The following is a 26,702-nucleotide window of genomic DNA, read 5'->3' as shown; positions in this document are numbered from 1 at the left end:
AATTGCAATGGCAACTGCCATCAGCGTGTGTTTCTTATTGTGTAATGCAACGTTGATATTCTCTGTCTAGTTCTCCCTTCTGCTAAATTTTCTGCCCTTTTTTCTCTCCCCGCAGACTCCTCAGACTCCTCCCTCCTCCTCCCTTCGGTTTTCTCTCATCCTCTCCCTCCCCCCGGTCCTCTATGCTCAGTTCGGTGTGTGTATCCTCTTTTAAAGGGCGCAAGGGTGGGAACAAGTCGTCCACCAAAGCATGTTACAGCGCAGACATGACTTGTCCGTCGGAAAGCGACAAAATTGTTATAAACTGCGGGGGGGTGCGGCATGAGACCTACCGGAGCACCCTGAAAACGTTGCCTGGTACCCGTTTATCGTGGCTCACCGAGCCGGATGCGTTCAGCAACTTCGACTACGACCCCAAATTAGACGAGTTCTTCTTCGACCGTCACCCGTCAGTGTTTTCCTTCATCCTCAACTATTACCGCACCGGGAAGTTGCATTGTCCCAACGATGTGTGCGGCCCCCTATTCGAAGAGGAGCTGGCCTTCTGGGGCATCGATGAGACGGACGTGGAGGCGTGTTGCTGGATGAATTACCGGCAGCACCGAGATGCGGAGGAGGCGCTGGACAGCTTTGAGACTCCAGAACCGGACGCACCGGACGACGACCCGGCGCTCGGCGGTGCGGATGGGGACTTGAAAAGACTGTGCATGCAGGAGGACGCCAGGAAAGCAGGCTGGTGGAAAACCTGGCAGCCGAGAATATGGGCACTCTTTGAAGACCCTTATTCCTCCAAATATGCCCGGGTGAGTCTCTCGTCTCTCCTCGAGGGACCAACCTATTTTTGTACTGTTGCATGGGTCTGAATAGACTGCCGGAGTTATAATAAGTTGTCAAAACTTTGTTTTAATGTCGTGTTCATATTCCTGATCACGGTCCGTGCCGATGCACCTGTCCCGCATAATATACCTGCAGGCCGGTGAGTGTCGGTATGTCACTGACGGCGGGATATATTGACTTGATGACATTGAGTTTTTAATGCTGGTAGCACAAGTAAGCAGAAAAATGCAATGGATCCAAGCGCCTCTATTAGGTCGCATTTGTCCGTTTACGATGCCTGTCCTGCGCCGTATTTCACGTTAGCGTAGCGCGGTCCCGAGGACGCTCATATGTCCCCGAATCTTAGTTAGAGGACGCGCATGTCTTTTCCCACATTTGCTTTTCGTGGTGCCCAGCTGTGTTGTTTCAGGGCTACATGGATTTTACGCACGGATTGCTGCTGTTACGCGCATCTTGCTCCATTGGAAGACCCGTTACTGTTTTCATGTAAATAGTTAATGACAGATCTCTTTGAAGTTAACAATGAATGGCATTTGATGGCACAGACATGGTGTAGCAACTAACCACGACTGTTTCAGATGCGCAGGCATGAAAACATTTACAGTAGGATTGTTGTCCTGTGTTTTCGTCAGACTGGTGCATCTATCTACTTGATCACACATTTCTGTTGTTTTAGAAAGTCATTGATCCAGTCTGCTGATCAGTGCTCTCTACCAATTGGTGTATCAGTACTACTTTTCTGTGTGAGCATCCAGATATGCTGTAGATAAATAGATATCATTGGTGCACTTGTTATTCAAAACAATCATCAGATAGCTTCGGTAACCAGTTCATTCCTTCATGTGAGAATCTGCTGTAACCCCCCCCCCCCCCCCCCCCCCCCCACACACACACACACGAACACACACACACGAACACAAAGAGTCTTCTCTGGCACCAGAAATCAGGTTTTGATGGACAGGGGACATGATCCACCTCTCTGGATTTTTAAAAAAAAGACAGAAAGGATTTTTCTTCCTATTCCTCCATTTGAAATGATTAACCCCTAAACACACACGCACATGCACACACAAGCCTTTCTACGTGCAACAAAGCAGCTCATAGCACGGTACAGTAACCCCTCGGGGGAATGTCCAAAACGAGAGGTGAACAGCTCCAACATTTCTCACAAAGCTGAAGGAGACAACATTTGGAGCATTCCTTTAGCCACACTCAGGCTACTGCAGCTGCTGCATCGCTGCTCCAATGCTGTGCATTATGTAATTTACAGTTACACACCACAGTGAAAATCTCACGAATTCTACAACATCCAGAATTCATCAGGTTTAATGACCGCTTTTTGCGGGTTTTGGGATAGCAGGGTGAGATTACAGATGGTTAGACGGCGGCATTCATTTCAGTGGCTCGTTGTGCACGAATGCGGTCCCATTTAGATCTAACACATGCAAGCGCTGAACGTCAAACAGGGATGTGACCCAAATCACTGTTTCTCATCCCACCCTTGCTCTTCCTGAAAGTGTCCTGTCTGATGGGGAAGAACGTCTTGGTCATCGGTCCAAAGAGATGCAAATTATATGAGGAGAGGAAAGACAGAGAGAATGGAGAGAAGCTAGGATGGAAAAATGAGATGCTGATGTGGAAATACAAAGAGATGAGAGGGAGACGAGAGGAAATAAAGGGAGACGTGAAGAGAGGCATTACGCTAATGTTTTAAGGGGGTATATTTGCATGGCTGTAATGTAACCTTCAGCAATCAGTGTTGATCAGAGCGTTTGACCACCATTCAGGGTTTTTTTTTTTTTTATTCTTTATTTGCTCAAGACCATATGAGCTTTGCCTGCAGATCCGTCTTATACGCACAAACACACATGCTGGTGTCTGTGCTGGATTTTCTGCTGCAGTAGACATGGGAGAGAGGAGGGGGAGCAATGGTAGAAGAGAAAAGAGGTGGGGGAGGCGAGAGACAGAGAGAGGGAAATAGAGAAGGGGCAAGATGGAACGAAAATGCACCGAAAGGGAGCAGGAGTGGGACAAAAAGAATGAGAGGCAGAACAGGTTTGAGGTAAACAGAGATAAGTGACAACCATATAGAAAGGTGCTGCACAATGGAGGGGCGGGGAACCCATTCTTTTCATCTTCGATTATGCGAGGAGGCTTGAGCCATTCCAACCCAGCTCTCCTGCTTGCCTATTGATTGATGATCAATTGATTATCTTCTCCTTTTTGTTTATTTTATGGGCATTCTGTATTCGTCCATCACATTAAAACTGACACGTCTCCCTGAGAGTTGGAGTAAAACATGACTGTCAACCCACTGCCAAAATTTATACGTGTATTTGCTTGTATATGATGGGGTGTCATACAAACCACTTTGCATTTGATTTCTTTATTGATCCACTCGTGGTTGACTTATAATGCAGCAGTGATGTCACTGAGATCCTGTGGAGGGTTTAATCTTGACCGATCCAGTTCCTATATTTTTAACTTTAACTGTTATAAGTTCTAATGTGTAAAACATTCTGATATGGAAGAAGAAGGAGCCCCCAGTACTGAACAGGGGCTAATGTAATACAGTGTCACGAGGTGTCACTCATTTATGTGATTATCTGGCTGATTATCTCTCCTCCAGCACGAAGGAGTTACTGTGATCCTGTTGAAATAATACTTAGGATAATAATTGTATTCAGTCACTTACCTTTTTAATAAACAGGTACAATCACACATGAGTATGGGCAGACCAGTGAGCAGAGTTGGAATCTAATCAGCCACATTTGGCATTGCCACCACATGGGCTGCGTGAATATGACCATGCACTATACCAATTTATGGACGTGTTTATTACTTACTTGACTTAAATAAAAATGAATCGCATGGCAGTGGTGCAATACAGTGAAATATAATTTGATTTTGTGTCTCTCACTGTGGGCTACCTGAAAATAGCAAAGATGTAAAGGACCTGCAAAATATGTGCCTTTGTCAATGTCAAGAGCCCATTCAGTATTAAGTGTCTCATGACGAAATTTGAATATTTTGGAGAAAACAGGAACCTTTTGCCAAGGCAATCTTTGTCGAACACAGCAGCCAAAAATGAGACATGACCTTCTTTGGAAAAGATAGGTTCCGGATATAACGGAACTTACTGGCTATAAAGGGTAATTGTGAAAAACACAAGGGGCATCTCATACAGTCAATACTGTCTATACTCTGCTACTGTTGGAAAATTGTGATGCACAACTTCTCAGTGTCTAACTGACTTGAGATGAGGCTCAAGATGGTGGTGGAGGTGGGGTAAGTGTGTGTGTGGTAGGTGCTGTTCAAGAAAGGTGCTTATAAGGTGCCCGTTCCCTGTGGGTGAAACGTCCATACGACAAAAGACTTTGACATGTACCCCTAATCCTGGCTCCACGGGGACAGGGCCTCAGTCTGGTTTCAAAGGTCGCACCAAGATTTTTCACAGATGAACAGAAGTTTGAGGTTAGATGGCCAAGAACATCTGTCATGTGAAAGATTTTTTAAGTAAAAGTAGATCTGGACACCGTCAGCATAGCAGTGGAAAGAAAGATTTTATTTTTTAAGTACATAACCAAGTGGCAGCATATAAAGCAGAAATAAAACTGGACCTAAAATGGAGCTTTGTGAGACTTTGGAGGTAGGAGGGGCTGAGGTGGAGCTATATTCTCCAAGCTGTACAGAGAAATGCCAGTTTTAAAGATAGGACATATTCATCTGAACTATGAGGCAGAGATTTGCGTTGTAAAGAGACCCAGATTATATTGGCTAATGCTGTCTAATTATGGTTAATATGGGTCTTAAAAACTTCATGAATCCGTATCAGAAAAGCTGAGGTCAGGCCCAGAGAAGCTGGGCACGATGCTGAGTCCTGGTCAGCTGCCAGTTGTCCTCCGGAAGTTTCCAGCTATTATTTTCAACAATCTCCAGACAATGTGGCATCGAAATAGATCTCCTTACACTCTTTTGATTCATTTAGTAGAAAGTGGTTCAATGTTCAGAGACCCTCTTTCCACTAGAGGTCATGTCTCACTTGTTTGTTGCTGTTTTCATCAAAAATGTGCCTTCTGTAGAATTTCAGCAACACTTTTTGCCCCTGTTTTTGTGGAGACAAGTGTATCTTATTTGCCCCAGAGCCACATACCTCAAAACTCATAACCTCTGACCTCATGTCTGTGAAGGAACCATTGTAAAAGGCCTAGTCTCTAATCTGATTTCCTCTTCTGCCTCCTCTTCTTCTTACAATTCTAATTAATTTAGGGGGACGGTACTGACAGAAAAAGCAGAATGTAAGTTGTATTGTATTTACAATGTAAATCTAGTGAAGCAGTGAAACAATCAGAAAAAGGAGATTTTACATATATCTAGTATATGTAACTCTCCAAACAGATGTTTAACATATTATTAAATTAAGCCAATTTAATAGGAGTGCTGTTATGTTGAATTCCAGCTCAGCTCTGTGATTATTGTCACACGGCTGCAATATAAATCATTTATTTGTTTATTTGCAACGTTATATAAGTAATCTTTAGGCATTATCAGCAGCTCATTGACACCAACAGTCCTGCAGGACGCACATGAAATCTTAACCTATTATTTTGAAAAGCAGCACAAACAGCTTCCTGTCAGAGAACTAGCTGTTAACAATTGCACATAACTCAGATCATGAACATAAATTCACATGAATGAGCACCCTCAAGTCAAAGGTTGGCAATGGCGTGAAATCAACATGTTATGGCATTTTTTAAAGGCACTTAGTGAATTGATATACTTTCCTCTGTGCTTCTGGTCCTTCTGTTGGAACCCCTGACCCTGCTACATTATGAGCCCCCCCCCCCCCGACTCCCCGGGCTCTAACTGAAAATAGCAAAGATGAGAAGGAGGTCTTTGTATCATTGACTGGCAGCACATACAGCACATTGCTCTGTTAATGACAAAACAGGAACATTGAATATTTACGAGAAACTACAGGAGTTGCCAAAAACAGACATGACCTTCAGTAATGAGGGGCTTTGGATACAATGGCACTTCCAACATACTGAATCAAAGGAGTGTACAAAGGCCAGTTTGGAAGAAGACAAGGAGGAACTCAGTCCTTACTGTGCTACAAATGCTGCTTTGTGTAGAGATTGGTAAATAACAGTTGGAAACATCCGGTGCACAACTTGTAAGTGACTAACGGACGAGATGAGGCTCAAGATCGTAAACCATCACGTGTGAAGGTCTGGATCACATCAGAGGGAGAGTTTCTCTACAGTAATTTAAACCTCTTTAAATTTCTAGCAATAGAAGTACCGTTTATGATTGAAAATGATAATATCACATAAGCTCAGCTCTTACAAGACCAGTCACACTCACTATAACCTTCAATGCCATTTTAGCTGGAAAATGTAGCGGTATGTTCCTTTACTCAGTGAATGTTAGTTGAATTGTAGCTCCATACAAATAAAATAAAATAATAAAAAATCAGCAGCAGCTTAATAATTAGACAAATTCTTAAAGATCCTTTTGAAGAGAGGAATTGGTGTGTGGTGATGGACTTTGCTTTATTATAGCATTCCTCTGGTTGTCTTGCAGTTTCCAAGAGGCAAGAACTAGTTCAGCACGCAACTCTTCATCATAATATATATATATATATTAGATTTTTGGGGGGATGCTGATGGTTATTCACAATCCATTGTATAGATTTAAAGCAATAGCCTTAAAGTGGGGATTCTGCTGAAAATGCGACATCCCCACACTCATGCAGGGGGCTTGTGGGGGTCCATTGATGGCATACTCTTACACTCAGGGATCACAGTGATTCTGGGTCCTGGCATGGTTTTTAAGCCCGGATGGTGCCAGAGCCGATTACAATGGTGGGAGTCTGAATTCTCTAAATGGGGAAAGTCTTGTCAAATCAGTGTATTGTCTCCAACCGCGCTCATCAACCATGTGGATACACCCTGTGTGCTCACTTGTTTACATGTAATACTGTACTTTATGAAAATTCCTTTGCCAAGATAGTCAATTATTCATGTGCAATATCTGGCATGCATATATATGGTATAGAAACACATTTACCCCCTTCCATCACAACATGCATCTTACGGTTGACCCCTCAAACCCTGAGATGACCATCAATCACCCTCAGTACATTCACCTTTGCACAGTGGCCCATATTCTGTAAGTGTAGCTGCCCATAAACCATTCTGCTGAGCATCGACTCTCACATCTCATTGATAAATCACTTCATGTGTCACGCCTCTGCGCATAACCCGGCAGGGATCTCTTTAGCACACGTGAATGTCCCAAATAAAGGGGTTAAAGACCTGATGTGGTTTTGGGTTAACATGTTGTCAGGTGGCGTTGCGAACACATTTTTTTTCCAGTCAGATCATTAAAGATTGCCTGTAAATCTTAGATTTAAATCACCATTTTTTGTGCTTATGTTAAATTTCTTACAAATAGGTTGCAAAATACGTGTTTCCTCTTGTTGACCAGTCTCTGTTTATGTTATTTTTGCTAAAAGACCTGTTTTAACAGTTTCTGTGCACGGCCGACCAGGTGTTTTTAGCTCGTGGCACTTAAACAGTCATCTGTATCCCTGCTCATTCCTCTGGAAAATGACATTGGAAGGTGTCGTTACTGTGTGGCCATCTGTTTCCTTGTGATTGTCCCTCCTGTCCAAGTGGCAGCAGCGTGGAAGCAGAGCAAAACAAGACCTGTATAAAATTAGAAGGAGTTAAAGGACTCAAAAAGGGGATATTCTCTTTAAAAAAAAATCTGCCAATAATTGTGGCACAATTGTGGCTCTGGGAAAACGTCTTCTAGTGATTGATTTGGGAATTTTAATAACATTTAACTTTCTCTTTTATGTTATGAGATTGATTATGGGACCCCTACAGACGAAGAGAGGATGAAAAAGAGGCAGGTGGGGCAGAAGGCAGTCAGCCATCAGCGCAATTACCAAACTTGCTTTTATGCGTCCTTAGCCGCAGGATGGGAGAGGATGGTTGTGGGAAGGGGTGAGTAAGGGAGGAAAATAAGAGGATCGGCAGAAAGGAAAAAGGGGGCGTGGGCTGCGTCACAAGGACATGGCATGCTGCAGTAATCTGGAGCGAATACAAAACAGAGGAGAGGGAACGAACACGTTTAGTTCAGTTCAGTCACCTCCACACGGCGTCGTCTGCAGAAATGTTTGACCGTGTGAATTAGACTGGGAACCTGAGCACTGCAGTGCCAATACAACACCATGACGTGTCCGCCAGAGTTAGCCCGCGCGTGTATGTGTGTGGTTCTGTGTGCGTGGGTGGGTGGGGGAGCTAAAGGATTCCACTGTAGCATGTGAAGGTGTTGAGTCAAAGAGGGAATGTCTAAAGCAGATGTCTTTTTTGTGATTGAAATTTGGCCGGGATCACTTGTTTTTCAGAAAGTAAAGTATCACCAAGGATTACACAGAGCAACGGCTAATTATAGCCTTCAGTTCAGCCCTTTTCTGTCATCAGTGTCCCTTAGTGGGTTTGCACCCTTAAAGTCATCACAATATTCCATTCAGAAGGTCTTCCACCTGCGTCAACCAGATTTCCTCTTGGTCTGTCATGGCTGCAGTGCTTTCGATTATCAAGATCAGAATCTGAACTTTTTCTGTTTTTTTTTTGTGCGTGATGTTATGGATGTGTTGCTATCAATTATTGTTGGGGGATTGATCACTTGTCATTAAAGCTAGTTCAATCTCCCGGTGGTCAGGAACAGTTTTAGCAGACCATCTTTTAATGAGATGAGCTGCTCCTGCGTCCGTCTGAAATGCTGAGCTATTATAATATGAGAGAAAAGACAATGAAATGGTTCTTAACCGCCAGACCCCTCCCCAGGAACAGGACCATGTGATCCCGATAACAATGTGGAGATAACAATAACAAAAGAGTGTATTTCTGAAGTTCTGATGAATATGATGGAACAGGTAAAACCACTGTGATTGAGGTTTTTTTTATCTTTAATGAAAACATCTTGCACATCTTTGTCTGGAAGAGTGAGCCACTTTGTACTGTGTTTTGAATGATTTATAATAGAATACCGAATCACATTAAAAGCCACTGCTTTTATGGGCCAGTCAAACCAATTTATGCATAACTGGGTTAAATTTAAAATCAGTTCTCTGATGTGATGTTAAAAAAAACCACACATATCCTCTTCTGTCATTTTACAGGTTCTCTTTGTTTTCCTTGCGAGTGTTTGTCATTTTTGTAGTCCAAAGGAGCAAAATCTTCATTTGCCCTGCAGTGTTTATTTCAGAACAGTGATGACAACAGTGATGATGATGAAGATGCTGATGGCGATGGTACAAGTGCAGGTTATTCCTGTAAGCCACCCAAGGTTAGACACAGACTGCACACTAAGTGGCTACTTTGGAAGACTTTGAGTGATGGCCTCAGTCGTTTCACCCAACATAATAGGCTGCTGAAGTTGTCCTTCAGGAGAACATTCTGTACATCACGTAGTTTAAATGTTCATTTTTTTCATGTCTCATTCATGTATAGATTTCAGATCATCCTTCAATGTCTTCTTATCAGTGCTGACTCTGCAGCAGTGTTCACCCATTTGCTTTGCCCTCTGGAAAAGACTCCACACCCTTCCATCTTTGTGCGCTGCCGTTTGTCATACTAATGCTGATCAAATATCGCCATCAGTACGCATGGCAGGAAAAAAAGGAAGCTGTGCAGCACAGAAGCAAAACCTTTTATTTGTCTTCCTATATCTGTCAAGGTCGCTTGGCGTAGCTTTCATTCAGCCATCAAACCAACATTCAGATCATCAGCTGTATAGGAGCAGTATTTGGCTTAGTCCTGTCCTTGGTGCCTGAAAGCAGAGGCTAACGCAGTGGTTGTCATGGTGACAGAGAGTCAGTCAGGGCTGTGGTAATACTGTAATGATAAAGCTCTTGTGGATGGTGCAGCAGTCAACACAGCGCCACTCGGGCCCCGTTAAGGAAGAGCGCGGCGCACTGCTGTGCATGCAAAACCGCCTGTAGGGCTAATATCAGCGCCGACCATCTCTCCTTGGTTTTATATCACTTACGTTCGTGCTCTCCCAGCACCTCCTCCTTTGTTCTGAACCGTCTCTGCACTGCACTGTCGGTTGCACTGCTCCCTCCCCGAGCTCGACTCTCCTCTCACGTTTTTCACCTCCGTTCCTTCACGCTCTCATCGCCATTCGTCCATTAAAACACAATCAACGTTCTCTATTGTTAACCTCATTTCTCTCTTCCCTTTCCTCTCTGCACTGTTAAATTTATGTTGATGATCTTTTTTTAAATCGAATTTCGGAGTCCATAGACTGAGGGAGACTTTATTGGGTCCTGAAGGTCATTGGGCTGCAGGTGTCACACACACACACTCACACACACACACACACACACACACACACACACACGCAGTAGTTTTACTCGAGGGGACTCAGCCCCCCACCAATATTACAGTGAGCCTCTGGTTCATTTATTCAAGCCATTAACACGCTGGTGCACAGATGTAGCTCCGTGCTGCAGCGGTGAGAAGGAAGGAGCACAAGAATGCCCGATGAGATAAATCAGTATGAAGTGACAAATTACCATTCCTCCTTTTATCCTCTCCCTCCGACTCTTCCTTTCTCATCTTCCCTCTGCTCATCCCTCTCCATCACATTGGGGCCTGTGTAGCTGCAATTCACTCTCACATCTCTGTGCTGGGCGAGCGTGCGCGCACGGTGTGCAGAGACATGCACTCTTACGCGCGCACACAAGCCCTCTACATGAGTGAGCTGCATTGATAAATAGCTTCAAATTAACGTTCACACAGATTGACTGCTGTCCTTTCACTTCTCTCAAAAGGACTGGCCGTTATGATGGGCTGATCAATATTGATTTGATGGTCAGATCCACAGTCTAATCTACTGTGTGAAATAGTGTGTAATTCAATTACTGAAACCATGAAGCAGTTTGTGTCATCACCATCAATAAGGTATTGGGGCTTTTGACTGCAACATTATTAATTGAATTACAGCAGAGTGGAAGAGGGTAAATCTACTTCTGCATGCTAATAATAATGGAAGCTCAATGTCATGACGCCTTTTCACACCTACTTGAGAGCCAATTACATTTTTGTGTTGTTGGTTCCAGTACTGGTTCCCAGCACAAGGGCAGGATGTATGTAGAAGCAAAGGGGTTTCCGTGTAGAAGTCGTTGGTCCTGAGCTCAACACTAAAAAGTGTTGCTGGGTTTTAATGTTTAATGATGTCACCTGGGAACCTGCTGTCACACAGAAAAGTGCTGAAGCACTTTTTGTTTTCGCTCCAAACTTCCTGGCAGCTTGAAGGTAGGAAAGTGTGTAAATTTTCCAAAATACTCATTCACACCTTTCTGAGAAGAGGTTGCACACACAAAACCATTTTTCCTCTGTGTGTAATGCCAGTGTTGATGGAGAGAATGCAAATCGGCCAAATCAGTGGAGGTTTTGCAGTTGAATCACAAACCTCTGCTGTATTCAAACTGTACCAGAGAGACCTGACAGATATATAGAAATGTGGGAGTGTGTTAATTTAAGAATGTCTGAGTGAAAGGAAGAGATATTGTCTGGATGAAACAATGCTGCCAGCTGATCTGTGCTCCTGTTTTAAATTTTAACCACTTTTCTTTGCCACCTAGAGCTTTCCCTCTAAAACAGTCTGAGATATGTCTTTCACTTGCTGATAAACCACTTTTTAAATCCAGATTTAGACATACTGTTCTCTGCTCAGAGCTTAATTCTCCGTGAACGATGCTTATAAACGCAAGATATCATACTTGATTTGGGTCACACTTCAGAAAGATATTTTGACTTATTTTAACTTTCAACTTTTTTATATATTTGGAACACAATTTATTATTTTAAATAATAGTCATTATGCTTCATTTTGCTGGTTTTCCCTTGGGGGTCAAAGGGAGGGTGGTTGCATCTTGCTGAAGGGTACCTTGGCAGTGCTCTGAAGGGGTTCCGCCACCTCCCTTTGCTACCAGCACACCATCCAATATTTTCCGCCCCTGGGTCTTGAACTGAGAAGCCTCTCAGCCCTACAGTTACCTCCGTCTCTAATAACATTAATATTCCTTATATGATACTCATATTTTTCTGTTGTTTATTTTTCGCTTGTCTTGTATCTTGTCCTGCCTCTCCGTTTTAGCCTCCTGCCTATTCATGCCCCGCGTTCTCTCTTTTGTCGTCTTAAATGTGCAGCTTGACATAGACATCATTCTAGTCTGGTTTCAGAACGAGCCACCTCAGCATAGCCTTGCAATGCTCAGGTTACGCTGCTCGGTCAGCATTTGAATGTTCCTCCCTTTTTCTGTCCTTTGTTTCTCTTACTTTTTCATTCTTTGACCTCTCTTCGACTTTACCTCCTGTGTTAGCACAAATCCTCATTGTCTAGTCTCAATTTTTTTGTTTGAGAGTGTATCAAAATTCTCACCAGTCTTTATTATTACTTTCTCCACTATCTTAATGATATAGATGAATGTATACCACTACTTCCTGGTACTCCGAGGGAGCTCCTAAATCAGGTCCCAATGGTGATTCTTTTCCTCCCTGTGGTGTTGACAGAAACAGTGGTGGGATAGTGGCGATGGCGGGCTGGTATGGCGGTAGAGGTATAAAACTGATTGAGAAGCTCAGCATGAGCGAGTGTGTGTTTTCACGATACAGGAAGGAAGGGAGAGCACTGCAGCAATCTGAGAAAGTAGGTCAGACATCGACTAGCGTGAACCATAGCAGAAAAGAGAAAAGAGGTAGGGAGAAGAGATAGAATGGAGGAGGAGGCGGGAAAAGGGTGAAGACATCGTGCTGAGGGGTTGGTTTCAATCGGTCCAGGGTGGCGGGATTGGAGAAAACAAACCCTCTTCGAACTAACACAACTGCTTTGTTTTTTCTAATTCAACTTTACATTTTCAGGTAAAAACCGTCATTGGTTTTCCTGGAAGGTCACATCTGTAGATTAACGCTTGTCCGCCAGTCTCCCCCATAAATACACCCGGGGACGCTGGGTCTTAAATCTTCTGCTCAGTGTGCTTCTGTCATGAAGGCACTTAAGAGAAAATATCTGTAGCTCCTCCTCCAATATCCAGTTCAAAGAAAAGCTGGCAGAGAGGAGAGAGACCTTTCAAGAAAAATAAGCCAAAGCTGCTGCCTCTTTGGCTTATTAGTAAGTATGTTGCTGCTGCTGTTACATAAGTGTACATGTCTGAAAATGCATGGTGACACACACACACACACACACACACACACACACACTCACACACACATACATGTGGGCATGCACACACACAATAGATGCACGGTACTCAGGCTCCTTATATATATGGACCCCACTCAAGTATGAATTACCTCTTCCTTTTGCTCTTCAGGCCATGTCTGTGTTTTATTATTTATTTGATAGGGCACAAAGTATACAGCATCTATAAATACACTGCAGGGCTCATAGGAATGGATGGGAAAGTGGTGCAGTAGCCACACACGCACACTCACACATTCACACACGCACGCTGGTGCTGTCACGCCACTGGCTTTTGGAGGTTGCAGTTAAATACGACTTGTGGACGTAAGCATGCACAGATAGCCAGTGTCAGGAATATTGCATTGAGTGGGGAGGAAGCAAAAACAAACACACTGAGATCTCTGTGGCGCTCTGTGAATCACGCTTAACACTTGGCTTATTGTTTGCTCCCTGTTCAGGGTGTTATCTCCAAGGAAATAAGGCATGCACAAACAAACGTGGAGACACTGCAGTAAAGATGAGGCGACACATCGAGAAGCAACGATCTTTGACCGCTGCATTTTTCATGACGTCTCAGCATCTTGTCCACTGCAGCACATTTAGCCACTAAAACTTTAGGCCAAGAATTTGTTGCATGGTTTTTGTTTTCTTCAGCTGCTAACGCTAACACATGACAGGGCTTCAATTTTCATCACAATCATTCACGACTGTCACGTACAATTGTGTCCAATTTGACAGTAGTACAGACTGTGCCATGGTCTGCTGGACAGCTGCACATAAAAGAGCTAGATCATAAAGTGTCTCTAAAGCATTCAGTGTCATTGGTTTCTACAGCACTGAATTTTAATTTTCCTTTCACTTTGCTGTTACAGTGCTGTGAAATTAATGTTTTCTTTCTTTGTTTTTTCTTTTCTTCCAGTACGTGGCATTTGCTTCCCTATTCTTCATCCTCCTCTCCATCTCCACCTTCTGCATGGAGACGCATGAGGCTTTCAACACCATCCTCAACAAGACGGAGAACGTCACACAAGGCAACACTACCCATGAAGAGATTGTGTACGAAGTGGTGACAGACAGCTGGTTGACGTACGTGGAGGGCGTGTGTGTGATCTGGTTCACCATTGAGGTCCTGCTTCGGGTCACCTTCTGTCCAGACAAGTTAGAATTCTTCAAAAGCGCCCTCAACATCATCGATTTTGTTGCCATTCTGCCCTTCTATCTGGAGGTAGGCCTCAGCGGTCTCTCCTCCAAAGCTGCCAAGGATGTCCTGGGGTTCCTACGTGTCGTCCGCTTTGTCCGTATCCTCCGAATCTTCAAGCTGACCCGTCACTTTGTGGGTCTCCGCGTCCTCGGTCACACCCTGCGTGCCAGCACCAATGAATTCCTCCTGCTCATCATCTTCCTGGCCCTTGGCGTCCTCATCTTTGCCACTATGATCTACTATGCCGAACGAATTGGAGCCGATCCGGACGACCCAACAGCCAGTGCTCACACCAACTTCAAGAACATTCCGATTGGATTTTGGTGGGCCGTTGTGACCATGACAACTCTGGGCTATGGAGACATGTACCCAGAGACGTGGTCCGGGATGCTGGTGGGTGCGCTGTGTGCCTTGGCCGGTGTGCTGACCATTGCCATGCCTGTACCTGTAATTGTCAACAACTTCGGCATGTATTATTCGCTAGCCATGGCCAAGCAGAAGCTACCCAAAAAGAAGAACAAACATATCCCCCGAGCACCCCAACCAGGATCCCCTAACTACTGCAAGCCCGATGCCCTGGCTATGGCCACTGCATCACCGCAAAGGCTCTTGGGAAATGTCTTGGGAGGAGTGATGGGTTCTGGTGGGATAGGAGGCGACTGTCCTCTCGCCCAAGAAGAAATTATTGAGATTAACAGAGGTGAGAGATTTAATGGTAAGGCATTTTTGGTCTCATATCCATTTGGTATTATTCATAATGTTGTAATTGACAGTTTGATTAATGATTAATGATTTTAATGGTCAGCGGTGGATTAGGAGTTGTTCTTAACCCACACTGGAGAACTTACTAGGACAGCAGAACCCACATGTACTTTATCTGTTAACTCCATAGTTGTCTTCAAGTTTCCATCTGTTAGTATGCAAGAGCATGGAAGAAAAGTCAATTACCTGTTAAAACTGCTAATGTATCTCAAATAGGGCTGACTGCACAATAATTTGTCTCTGACATTAGTGGCAGAGCAGACGTGATTTGGCTCTTTGTCTGCTTTTTACATGCTGTAGCATCAGGGCATCTGTAGCGTGTAACAATAATGCACCTTTAATGCCTTCCTTAACTGCCCGAGTCATCAGTGAGCCAGAGATTATTCCTCACGTCTGCCTGGCTTTCCTCCAGTCTGAAGAGGTTTCTTGCAGGTTTTGCATTGTGTAACAGGAAGTTGTAGGCCTGTTCTCACTAATTGGCCTGTAACCCTTCAGACAGTCGGCTCCATGAATTCTCTGCAGTATTATCACTACATACTCCGCACAGAGCGCTACATAATCAGTGTGGGTGGGCACGGCTCTCCATTGACTAAATATTGATGCCGCTTGAAATGTTTGACAGTTTTTATGGTGCAGATTTCATGTTGCCGTTAGTCAGCCTGTCTGTATAGTAAGTAAATAGGTATCACTGTAGCGTCCTTGTTCGATCCAAGGATATGACCTAAGCACAACATATTAATTTTGTTCTAAAGGTATTTTTAATAAGAAAAAATTAAATGAATCTTGGAAATTGTAATGCTCCTGCATACGTTTTCCCTCCTCACTTTCTCTGCAGATTCCAAGCAGAATGGTGACGCAGCCTCAGCCGCCTTGGCTAACGAGGACTGCCCCACCATAGACCAGGTGCTCAGCCCCGATGAACGGAGCCCCATTGGGCGGGGATCCACCCGAGAACGCTATCAGCAGGACCACGCCTGCTTCCTGCTCAACACCAGGGAATTTCGTGCCACAGATGGGAATGTGCGGAAAGGTACGTTTCACACCAGGAGACGGATGCATAAATATTCCTGTTTATGTACACAGAAACACACAGTAAGATGCTGGGGGTAACATGCTGTGAACACATAATAAATATGTATAGCTTGCAGCAGAAGGTACTCATATATGTCCTGTATGTAGGATCCGATCCAATCACCGAGCAAAGCTGGGTTGAATGATACACACATTTAGCTGAGGTCTGAGCCTGTGACTGAAGACTCCTATCACAGCTAGAAGCAAAACACACACACACACACACGCACACACACACACACACACACACACACACACACACACACACACACACACACACACACTTCTTCTCTGTCTTCACCTATTCATAATCAAGTTTTCTGTGTGTCTGTATCATATTTTTATTTTATCTGTCAGACAGTGTTTTTTGTCCCTCTGTCAGGTCTCCCCATCTTCTTTCTCTTCATCCGTCAGCATTATCTCTGTAGTTTTGTTCTGTGTCCCTTGATGTGTCTTTCATGCTCATAAATGATCTTTCTTTGTCTTCAGGTCTCAGACAGTTGACCACGTATTAATTTGCTTCTCGTCACTTCTGCTCTCTCCCCCCTCTCTCTCCCCCCCACCTCCCATTTCTAAACTGACTTTTTATTTTGGTGTATCCTCCCTCCCTCCCTAACCTGCCTCACATGTTCCTCCTAACTCCCTCTCTCCTTTGATTCATCTTTGCCCTTATCCCTCCTTTGTTGACCCTTTTCTATACCACCAAACCCCCCCAACAACCCTCCCGCCCCATTTCTTTCCTCACCCTGTGCATTATTTTTGTGCTCATGACCGACCTGGCACCTTAATTCATTTACTACTGCAATCTAACCACCACCACTGCCACCAACCTGCACCAAACACTCCCCCACACTCCCTCCAAACTTTTAATACCCCCCTGTTGACAACAAACTAGAGGCCGCAGCCCTGGCACCCAGCCCAGCCTCCCCTCTGACTGAGGATTGGTATAAGATGGAAGGGTCTCTGTTACAGCAGGACCTCAATGCAAACTCCACCTCCTCCTGGATCAAACCCTAGGCCAGAGGTAATACTGATCTAATGTAACAGAGCCCATGTCCAATTCTTAACTGAATACACACAGAAAAGAGATCTGATCTCATTCTCCATGACACACAAATGACACATGTATTTTTTCTAGGTGCACAACCCACACAGCGCACACTCCAGCAGCTGAGCACACACGATGCATGACTTTAGCCAGCTATTCCCACAGTGTTGTGTCTATAGTGTGAGGGGTCTTCTCTGTGAAAGTCTGCTGTCAGTTCTCAAAATCATGTCAAGGGATTTGTGCAAACAGAAGAGTTAGTCATTTACTCCAGTTATCAAGGTTTGGGTGGAGCCAAGACATTTTGGTTATCAATCTGTTCTATTGTGAGGTATTTTATTGCATTAAACCTATTCTCAGCCAGGCATTCTTCACCTTAAAAGTGTGAATCCTTGACAACGTGGATCATAAAACCAAATATTTGCAATATATGTTTAGTGTGTAATCTTCATGAGTGCAAGAGTGCATGTTTGTGGGCGTGCTCGTGTAGCTACCTTCATGGGCTCCGCTGAGAACAGCCCAGTTGTTGTGTCCACAGTCAACAGCTAATAAACAGTAGACTGTAGAAGACTGAACAGGAACAGTGAGTCATGTTGTTGTCTGATGTGCCTCTGTGTTGTTGTTGTCTCTCCCTTCAGGTTGTGTCATATCACGCGTGTGTATGTGGGCTTTTCATTCTTATCTGTTATATACACTGTGTCTCTGTCCTCTCAAAGCCGTCTGAGTGTTGTGTTTGTGCCGTTTTGTAGGCTTATTATTATTATTTTCTTACCCTTCTACAGTGTTTTTTTAAAATTTCTCCACCCCCTGCAGACCTCTGCCTTGGCAAACAACAGCACGCGCTGCAAAGATTATGTCTCGAGAAACAAACCTTTTCTGCAGATGTGCAATGAGCTTGCACTCAGACACAGGGTAAAGACCTGCTCGTCAAGCCTTAATCAAACCAAAATGACTTATCGAGACAGATCGCGGTGTGAAATGTTGATCTTTCCAAGGCCCAAGGTCTCCGGGGTCAGTGGAGCCATCTGGGTCAAGGGATAGTACCCCTGGAAACATGCCACGCTGAAACAAGCCAATATTTGGACCAGTTAACGTGTCACATCTCGCAGTTTCCAGCTGAAAAAAAGTGGGCTTCAAACAATGTTGTTGGCGTGTGATGGATCTGAAATACTACTCCCTGGCCTAGAACACAACTCAGTGTATTCAGTGCCCAGTGTAGTCCAAAGTTCAGGGCTTTTTGTCATTTCACTGTGGAGACCAGCAATCCAAAGCTGCACTCGGTAACTGAAACACACACAGTATCAAACAGAGAAATCACTGACAATCTTTAATTAAACAGTGGATTCGCACAATTGAAGGTAAGCGAGCTTTAGCTGCCAGAGCCATAGAGGTCACTGACATTGCTTCAGTTCTAATGGTTCTCATGTATAAATGGCAAATTTACTGCACCAAAAATCCCTCTTTAAAGCAGATCAGGAGTCCATGAATGATAATGATAATGTGGATGATTTTCTTCTCATCTTAAAGTGAAATTAGAAGCTGTTTTTATACAGTTCACCTAAATCTGTCATTTAAAAAAAAATCAATTCAACATGAGCTTTGCTCCACAGAGGAAGAAACTGTATTTGGTGCTTTAATATGTAATATCCTTGATTCATCAATTGATTGATGAAAGATGAACAATTAGTTAAAAAGGTGTCAGTGTTTAATGAGGGCACCGACCAAAGGATCGATGTTTCTTCAATGCTGGTGAAACATCTCCTCCTCGTATTTAAAGAGGGATTTTCATGCTGTGTAAAACTCATTCCTGTGTGCTTACGTTTTGTTGTGTGTTGTAGAAAAAAAAACTGTCTTGGCCAACTTTTAAAGAGCTTTTATAAGTTCCTAGTTTTGACTGTTGGCCATTTAATATCTTACAATTCCTGCGATATGCATGTCTCCTCAAGGTCAAATGGTCAAATGCCCCTGTGATTACAGCCTCAATCACTTCTCTGGACCTTCAAGGGTCTTGTTACCCTCTCTTCCTGCCCCCCCTCTCTCACTCTCTTTTTCCCTCTCTCTGTCTCTCACCCTCTCTCTCTCACCTTCTTGCTCTCTGTCTTTTTCTCCTCACTTTTTTTTAAGTGTTTTGGTGACTATTTATGTTTATTCTGCAAATATCTTTCATTGGTGTTTTTGTGCAGTATTACACATTGATTTTATGTATTGATTATTGTTTTTCAGTATCTTTAAGTTGTGTATTTGTGGTATCTTTGTGACTGTTCATTTAATCCTATTTGTTTATCTTTTGTTCCTTTGGATTTTTAATACTTTCTCACCTTCTGCTGTACATGTATCCTCTACTAACACAAATTAGGTCTAAATTTGCAGCCCAACAGAGATAATTATAAGCTTTAAAATGGCAAAAAATCTCACAGGATCAGGAAATTCCCCATGACAGATTTGGCATTATCTAATTTTTCTTCACTAAATAAAATAAAAAAAGACTATGATTGCATTTATATTGAATTCACTGCAGAACTCCAGTATGCCAAAGCCAAAAGTGCATTACAGCTCATTACAGTTTAATAAGTAAGACAGATTAGATTGTCTTTAAATTCATTTATGTAGGAATTTCTACAATAGAAAGCTCCATTAGGTTATGATAATAAGAATAAAGTTGCATTTTCTGCAATGTTATTAAAATCTTTGACTAACCGGGCCAATAGGTGGATAAAACCCTTGTATAGTGTTTATGTAGTGACACGTCCTGTTTTTCATTGTTTTTTTGTGTTCCCAAATTGTTCCACATGCCTGCTTCAATGTGGGATTCTGGGATTATTGTCCACCGCAGTTCTGCAAATATTCTTTCATGTGAGCCAAATTTGTAGCTGTCTGAAGGGCAAAAACAGCACCTACAATAAAATGTCATGCACATACATGAGAAGCATGTACGTGCTGAGTGAATATTTATGAAAATGCAGCAATTAATGACAGCGGTGAGTGAACCCAGGCGTGTGTGACATACATCCGGACCAGAGGAGCAGGATACAGTTTCATACCGGGCTGGTTTTCCCAAAAGGCATCTCAGTTACTGTATGCATTGTATAGATCCACAGTGACTTCAGTAATGGTCACAAGTCTATCAATACATCTAATCATCATAGTAACGTGAGATCACAGCATCTTTAACAAGCGATTGATATCATATAGGTTAGAAACTGTATGCGGCCTCACCGAAAATAGGACTTGAACCGTCAGCAAAATCTCGTCCCAACAGCTGGCATCATGAAATGATGACGTATTTATGAATTACATCATCCAGGCCGTGACTGAGACTGTACACATATTTATTTTTTACAGTCTGGTAAGAATATTTGCAGGTTGTTTTTCCCCGTTCTTCTGTGTCTTCCATCTTCTTCACCTTCTCCTCCTCCTCCTGTGATTAACACTCATTCTTCATCCCATCCCCAGGCCGCCACTGCAGTGCAAGTGTAACTAAAGTCTGATTGTAGGTAGGTACTTACTCCCTCCCTGCTGTAAATTAAGTGTGACTTTGGATAGAAAATTATGTCATCAGTGAATATAGAGACAGCCAGACACAGCTTTTCCCCTGATGGACAATCCCAGAGCACAAAGCCCCCCTGTTGCTGTTGTAAATACTGTACTTAGCACGGTGAGGTAGCCAGTCGACCGTGCCAGACTGCAGTGGCTGACACATGATCATTTGAATACTAATTTCTGAAGCCATTCTTTGTCTTCCTCTGGACCTTTTATGCAAACTAACATGTCCCATTTGTTGTTTGCACAACAGACCGTCAAACGGATCGCTCATACATCTTTAAAATCCACCGCAAACACATCATCGCTTATCAGTTCCACCTTCATCGATTCAATTACTGCAGTTTATTTTTGTCCTCATGTCGTTACTCTACTCATATTACACTCGACAAGTGTTTAAAATCCGGATTTGAGCCGATGGCGATGCATTCAGACTGACACAGCTATGAAACGCTGCAAACTTCATCGCCTACGTGCGTCAGATGAAGCACTCACGGGCGCTTTCTATTGTGAGAAAGTCTTTTGTGACTTTTTCTTCCTCTCTTCTCTGTCCTGTCTGCATGATGCATGCTGAGCTTTGCTCAGGAGTCCAAAAGAATTCCTCTGAAGAACCTTCTGTCGTTGTGTCGCACGCCAGCTTAGCTCCTGTGAGCTCTCGTGATGCGTACGTCAGATCTGCAGCTCATCAAAAATAGCCCTCAAATAAAGCAGACAATTGAAGTAACATGCGGCCTCAAGAACAGAATTCAGAATTCTGCAGTTTAGCTCGGCCCGCTCACCAATGTGGCTGCTGCTGTTGCAACCAGACAGTATTTAAGTGTAAAGGTTCTCTGGGAGAAAGTCGTTTCTCAGAAGAATCTGTGTGTGAGATGTAGCCTACAATAGATCCATCATCATCAATATTTTACTGAGTCGCCATTCTAAAAATGGGCCTGTGTGAGTTAGTATTAAAAAATGACTTTTATTTACAGCCTGCTCAAACGGTGTGTCAGTCAGAGTGCTGGAGTGTCTTAGCAGGAAGACACGAAAGCCACCACATGATACCAGCGGCTGTTGTTTCCTGTGACCCGGTGAGGGTTGGAGTTTCGCGAAGATGCACATTTTCTTCCTATTGATAACTTTAAACAAATTTCCCACGGCGTCGTGCACAAAAACGGGGAAACTCCAGCAGTCATAGGTCAAGTGGCCATTGTTAGGGCAGATCAGCTCCCTACCAATGGTGTACCTCACCTTCGCCCGATGCAGCAGCACAGCAGGGAATTCAACGTCTGCATGCTGTGTGACACCACATCTGCAGAGGGAAAGGACACAAAAGCCTCTCAGAAATCTGCACTTGTGCTTCAGGTCCCACTGTAAACACACTGTGAACTGAGCTCTGTTACAGGAAACCTGAAACAGTTGAGAAAGTTGCAGGAAGGACATTTTTGGGTTGGCCATTAGAAGTTTACAGCAACTGAAAGCCAACCCTGTTTTTGGGGTTTTAATCTAAGTGAACTCAGGGAAACACGTGATTCTAATTTATGGCAAGTCGAAAACTTCTCGAGGTCAACTCCTGTCACATCTGAATATTGATATATTTGTGTAAACCTGTGGGCCTAATTGTTGTCTAAAGCACCTGGTCATTATTTCATGACGGGTGCTTTATTCATCGGGCCAAAATTTGAATAATACTGAACATGTTTGCTTTTTTTGTTTAAAAAAAACAACACATCATAACTGGCATTTTCTTGTCTTGTCTGTCCTGTCTGTGTCTGTCTGTGTTTGTCCTTTTAAATGTCTTTATTTAACAACTTTGTTTCTCTTTTTTTCCCTGTTTTCATCTCGATTTCCTCTCATTCTCATGTTTGGATCCTTACGATATTCACCTGCATATGGAAAATATTGCCATGACCTGCTGGAACTCTTTTTTTTGTTTGCTTTTGTTATTTGCTTACAAAATCAAATAAAAATATGATGCAGCAACGAGCAGCGAGAAATCTCGCAGTCTCAGTAACATATCAGGAATGGCAGGGTCATCTCTGCGGCTTGCTCCTATTAGCAGCCCACCGTATGAAAGCTATGAGGCCCCAGGACCACTGCACCGCTGTCGCTCCCCCATCCCCTCCATTCTGTAGCGGAAACAATGAACGTTTAATGTCTGCAGAGACGTGGATTCACGATGGACTCACGTTCACCTGTGTAAACAACAGCAATAACATACGGAAGGCTTGCATAGAGAAGAAAGACGTCCCGTTTCATGACTCTCGCGGGCGGAGGTGCATGCGTCAGCGCGGCTGATGGGCTCAAATTTAAGTTTTAGCTTGAAAGACTCACTCTTATTTCAAACTTTTCAGAAGAAGCGTGTGCTCAGAGTGGTCGTTAATAAAACTGCAAGGTTGAATTTTTTTGTTTTTTTACAAAATGTAGATCCACGTAGAGATCCCATTTTTAAGTGTTGGTAAGATCGAACAGAAAAGGAATTTCAGAGCAATCCGTTTAAACAAAACATCTTTTAAAAACCTAAATAGGTTTCTATTCCTTGTCTTTTTGTCAGTGTACGTGGTTAAATTTAGACCTCAGCTTGCTGATGTCATCAGAAATGAGGCTCGGTTAGTGTTGCCAGTTTATTATCCAATCATAGTGATGTCATTAGAAACCCTACGGTCAGGCTAATGTGTCTTAGAAACAGTTTAGAATCTTAGCACAGGCTTGGTGCAATATTAAATAAATGAAACGCAATAACGTGTCGTAATGTGGTCACAAAAAAATGAAAAACACTTTGTTGTTACCACCCTGGTTAACCCATTTTTACACGACGCTGTACATCGAAAGGTCTTTTCAACCACTTCTTCTGATGGTACAAGCACGCCCTTCGATGCCTTTATATGCAGTTAAAGCACCCGTAATGGGAACAACGAGGTTAGTCGGAGGCCGTGTAATGGAGGGGCCATTACATACATCTTCTGTGTAAGGTCAGAAGATGTATAGATGCCCGAGATTGTGCAAGCTCATTGCGTAATACCAGCCTTTGCGAGCACTCAGACCAGGGTGTGGGTCCAGCTGGGGTTCTAGAAAACATCCATATCTTCAACCTCAACTCTGAATATTGATCATAATGGCCACTGAATCATAATAATTGATCTGAATGTACCTATAAAAGGCAAACAAAAGCTGTATCATGATGATAAAATAAGCCAAAATTAATATACAGTAGATCTGCAAGGAAAAGGTAAAAATAGAAAATATCACATCAGTTATGCATCAATAAATGTACCTAAAAATCAACATAACAAATAAATGCACTTTAGTAACAGATGTTGATTTACTAAGGTATAATAATTGGCCATATAAAGAGTATTTAAACACAATCAAAAAGATGGATTTGCTTTATTTAAATGTCTTTTCTAACCTTTTTCTTCTTGTGACGTTATCAGGTTGTCATCTTCACATTAAAATTTCACCTCAAGAGCTCTGCTAAAAAAAAAGGACCCCCAAAAATTGAAAGTAATGCAATAAACATGCAATATTCATTTGATGCTGGAAACCACGCACTGTGCACGTGCACAGGCAGAAATATGCAGAGCTATTTTTAACCTTTAAAGCGCACAGGCCTGGAGCCATTCTGCCTGTGTTCCACAAGCATATGTTGTAGTAATGATTAGAAGGACATCAGCCATTTGTCTCCTTTTAGTTGAAATAATTAACCTTATTTTCATGTGGTTGCTGCCAGATTGGATTTTCATATTTTATTTTCATTTTAGTTTCACCGTTTATATTTTTATCACTTGTAAGCTGTCTTCCATTGTAAAGTTTATGTACCACAAAAAAAACACACAAAAAAATACTATGTGCTATTGAAATATCCTGAATTTATTGGAGCGACAGAACTTTAGTGTGGGGGGAAAAAAGTCTTTGTTGTGCATTTGGTTTCAAACTTGTTACTGTTCTGAATGTTATATGATGTTTTGAGATGATTCTCCTGTTTGTTGTTGTCTCACATGATGTGCTTCCAGAAATTTGCTCAATTGGAATTTTGATATGCAATATTATGACAAAGAAAAGAAGCTGTGACTTCTCCTGAATGTTCTGCAAACTGGAGACTCAGAAGGCGGGTTTAGACACGAAGTGTCCAAATTACTGTCCTCGAATTCACCATGTAAAAATCATCATAATGCAATAATTTAATGTTGTCTGAAAATATGGGAAACAGCATGCGGAGCCTTGTTTCTCCAGTGACGTCAAGCATTTTTCATAACATAATGAAGCTCTGAAAGTAGGAATTTGTGTACGTCAGGAATCAGCTTCCTGTTAATCATGTGAATGAACGCGGAGACGGAATCTAAAGAATTCTGGGGAGAATGAATGTGTGGACGTCTTCACTCATATTGCAGTTGGGTTTATCCATCCATCCATCCATCCATCCATCCATCCATCCATCCATCCATCCATCCATCCATCCATCCATCCATCCATCCATCCATCCATCCATCCATCCATCCATCCATCCATCCATCCATCCATCCATCCATCCATCCATCCATCCATCCATCCAATGCTGTGATTAATCCGAAGGATGTCATAATTAGTGCCACGCTGGTGGCCAGTAACACTGACTAACACTGATGCAAATATTGTATAAGCAAATAAAAGAGACAGATGTTGTAAATGCCTCTATGAGGCCCCTGTAGTAGTAGTTCATGCATCCTAGCATGATTCTGCAACTGTAGCTAAACCTTTGAAGCATTGGTCACTGGTTGTTGTTGCATATGTACATATATGTATCTAGCTATGTGAATACATTGAAGTTACAATACAACATTAAAGAATGATCCCAGCTATGTATAAGTCAGGGGCACAACTTTCAAAAGGTCTCATTTCAAGAGAGTCGGAGGTGTTAACTAACTGTATCACGCTGACTGAATTTCCCATTATATCCATCCACATATGTTGTTTTGATTCATTTTCTGTAACACTTTCACCCAATTTGGGTCTAATAGCAAAGGAGAAACCCTGACAAGTTCTCTTTCTACATGAGGTAACTGTGTTCTGCTTTTCACTGTAAATTCAATGTAGAAAATAAATGCTGCTAATGTATCACAGAAGCTCTTCCACTGTACATCTAGTAATCGTATTTGATTCCATTTGATCGTTTGACACCAGTCATATGCTAACGCAGATATACGCTACATCGTTGTCAGCAGTGCTGTCCTCTTCCATGTTTCATGTTGAACATACCTACATACATACATATGTAGGTAGATTTAGCTGTGTATGTATCTCACGGTGATGTGGGGCTGAAGTCGGATCCTTATCATCATGGGAGGTTTTTTAACCTTGCAGCGTCACTCTGACGTGTTGATCATCTTAAGACTTACCAAGAGTTCCACAGCTGAAGCATCAGGCGTCGTTCATCTGTCACGATGGATCCTTTTCAGCACCTTCTGCTGGGTTTTTCATTTGTTTGTGATAAACTTGAGGTTTGAGTCTATCCTGTACAAGTATCACACACACACACACACACACACACACACACACACACACACACGAGAATAATAAGAATAACGTCAGGCCTTCCTACAGTATCACCCACTCTTTTCGAACCGTTCTCTGTTGATCTTTTCTGCTTTTCTGCAGATTTGGCAGACTGGGGTGGTGAGGGTGGTTGTCTCGCAGTATTGTTTCTAATTTCTACTTTTGTCGATTGCCGGCTGTTTTTTTTCTTTGTTTGTTTGTTTGTTTACACAAGAAGTGCTGTACCAACCGTGTGTGTTATGCGTAGACTGTGTTTGCAGAACAACTGTCAGTTTAAATGTTTGCGCTTCATTCTGACATGCACAGTTAAGCTGCAATTTAAAGGTAACAGTCGTTCCTGTTTACTTCTTTACATTTATTGGGAGGAAAAAACATGATTTAAGAAACCAAAAAAACCCCCAAACCTGTCTTATATCCTTTCAGCAGTTGTTAGTTCATACATGCTTTAGTAGTTTGGTCATTCTCTGT

At 42.8% G+C, this 26,702-nt stretch overlaps 1 protein-coding gene across 9 annotated transcripts in view; it reads left to right on the top strand.

Moving 5' to 3' along the window:
- LOC101072757 (potassium voltage-gated channel subfamily C member 1-like) overlaps positions 1–26,702 on the top strand; it is a 37,137-nt gene that overhangs the window by 6,577 nt on the left and 3,858 nt on the right. Inside the window, exons 2-6 of one of the 9 annotated variants that reach the window (XM_029832984.1) lie at positions 116–803; positions 14,024–15,020; positions 15,903–16,097; positions 17,822–17,842; positions 20,637–20,677. In XM_029832984.1, the coding sequence (XP_029688844.1) occupies positions 183–803; positions 14,024–15,020; positions 15,903–16,097; positions 17,822–17,842; positions 20,637–20,671 (1,869 nt within the window). In that variant the 5' untranslated portion in view covers positions 116–182 and the 3' untranslated portion in view covers positions 20,672–20,677. The other 8 variants (XM_029832948.1, XM_029832952.1, XM_029832966.1 and 5 more) reach the window with 8 other exon arrangements.

Source organism: Takifugu rubripes, chromosome 1 (assembly GCF_901000725.2).
Source record: "Takifugu rubripes chromosome 1, fTakRub1.2, whole genome shotgun sequence".
Lineage (NCBI taxonomy): Eukaryota > Metazoa > Chordata > Actinopteri > Tetraodontiformes > Tetraodontidae > Takifugu > Takifugu rubripes.
This window is presented reverse-complemented; position numbering and strand designations above follow the sequence as displayed.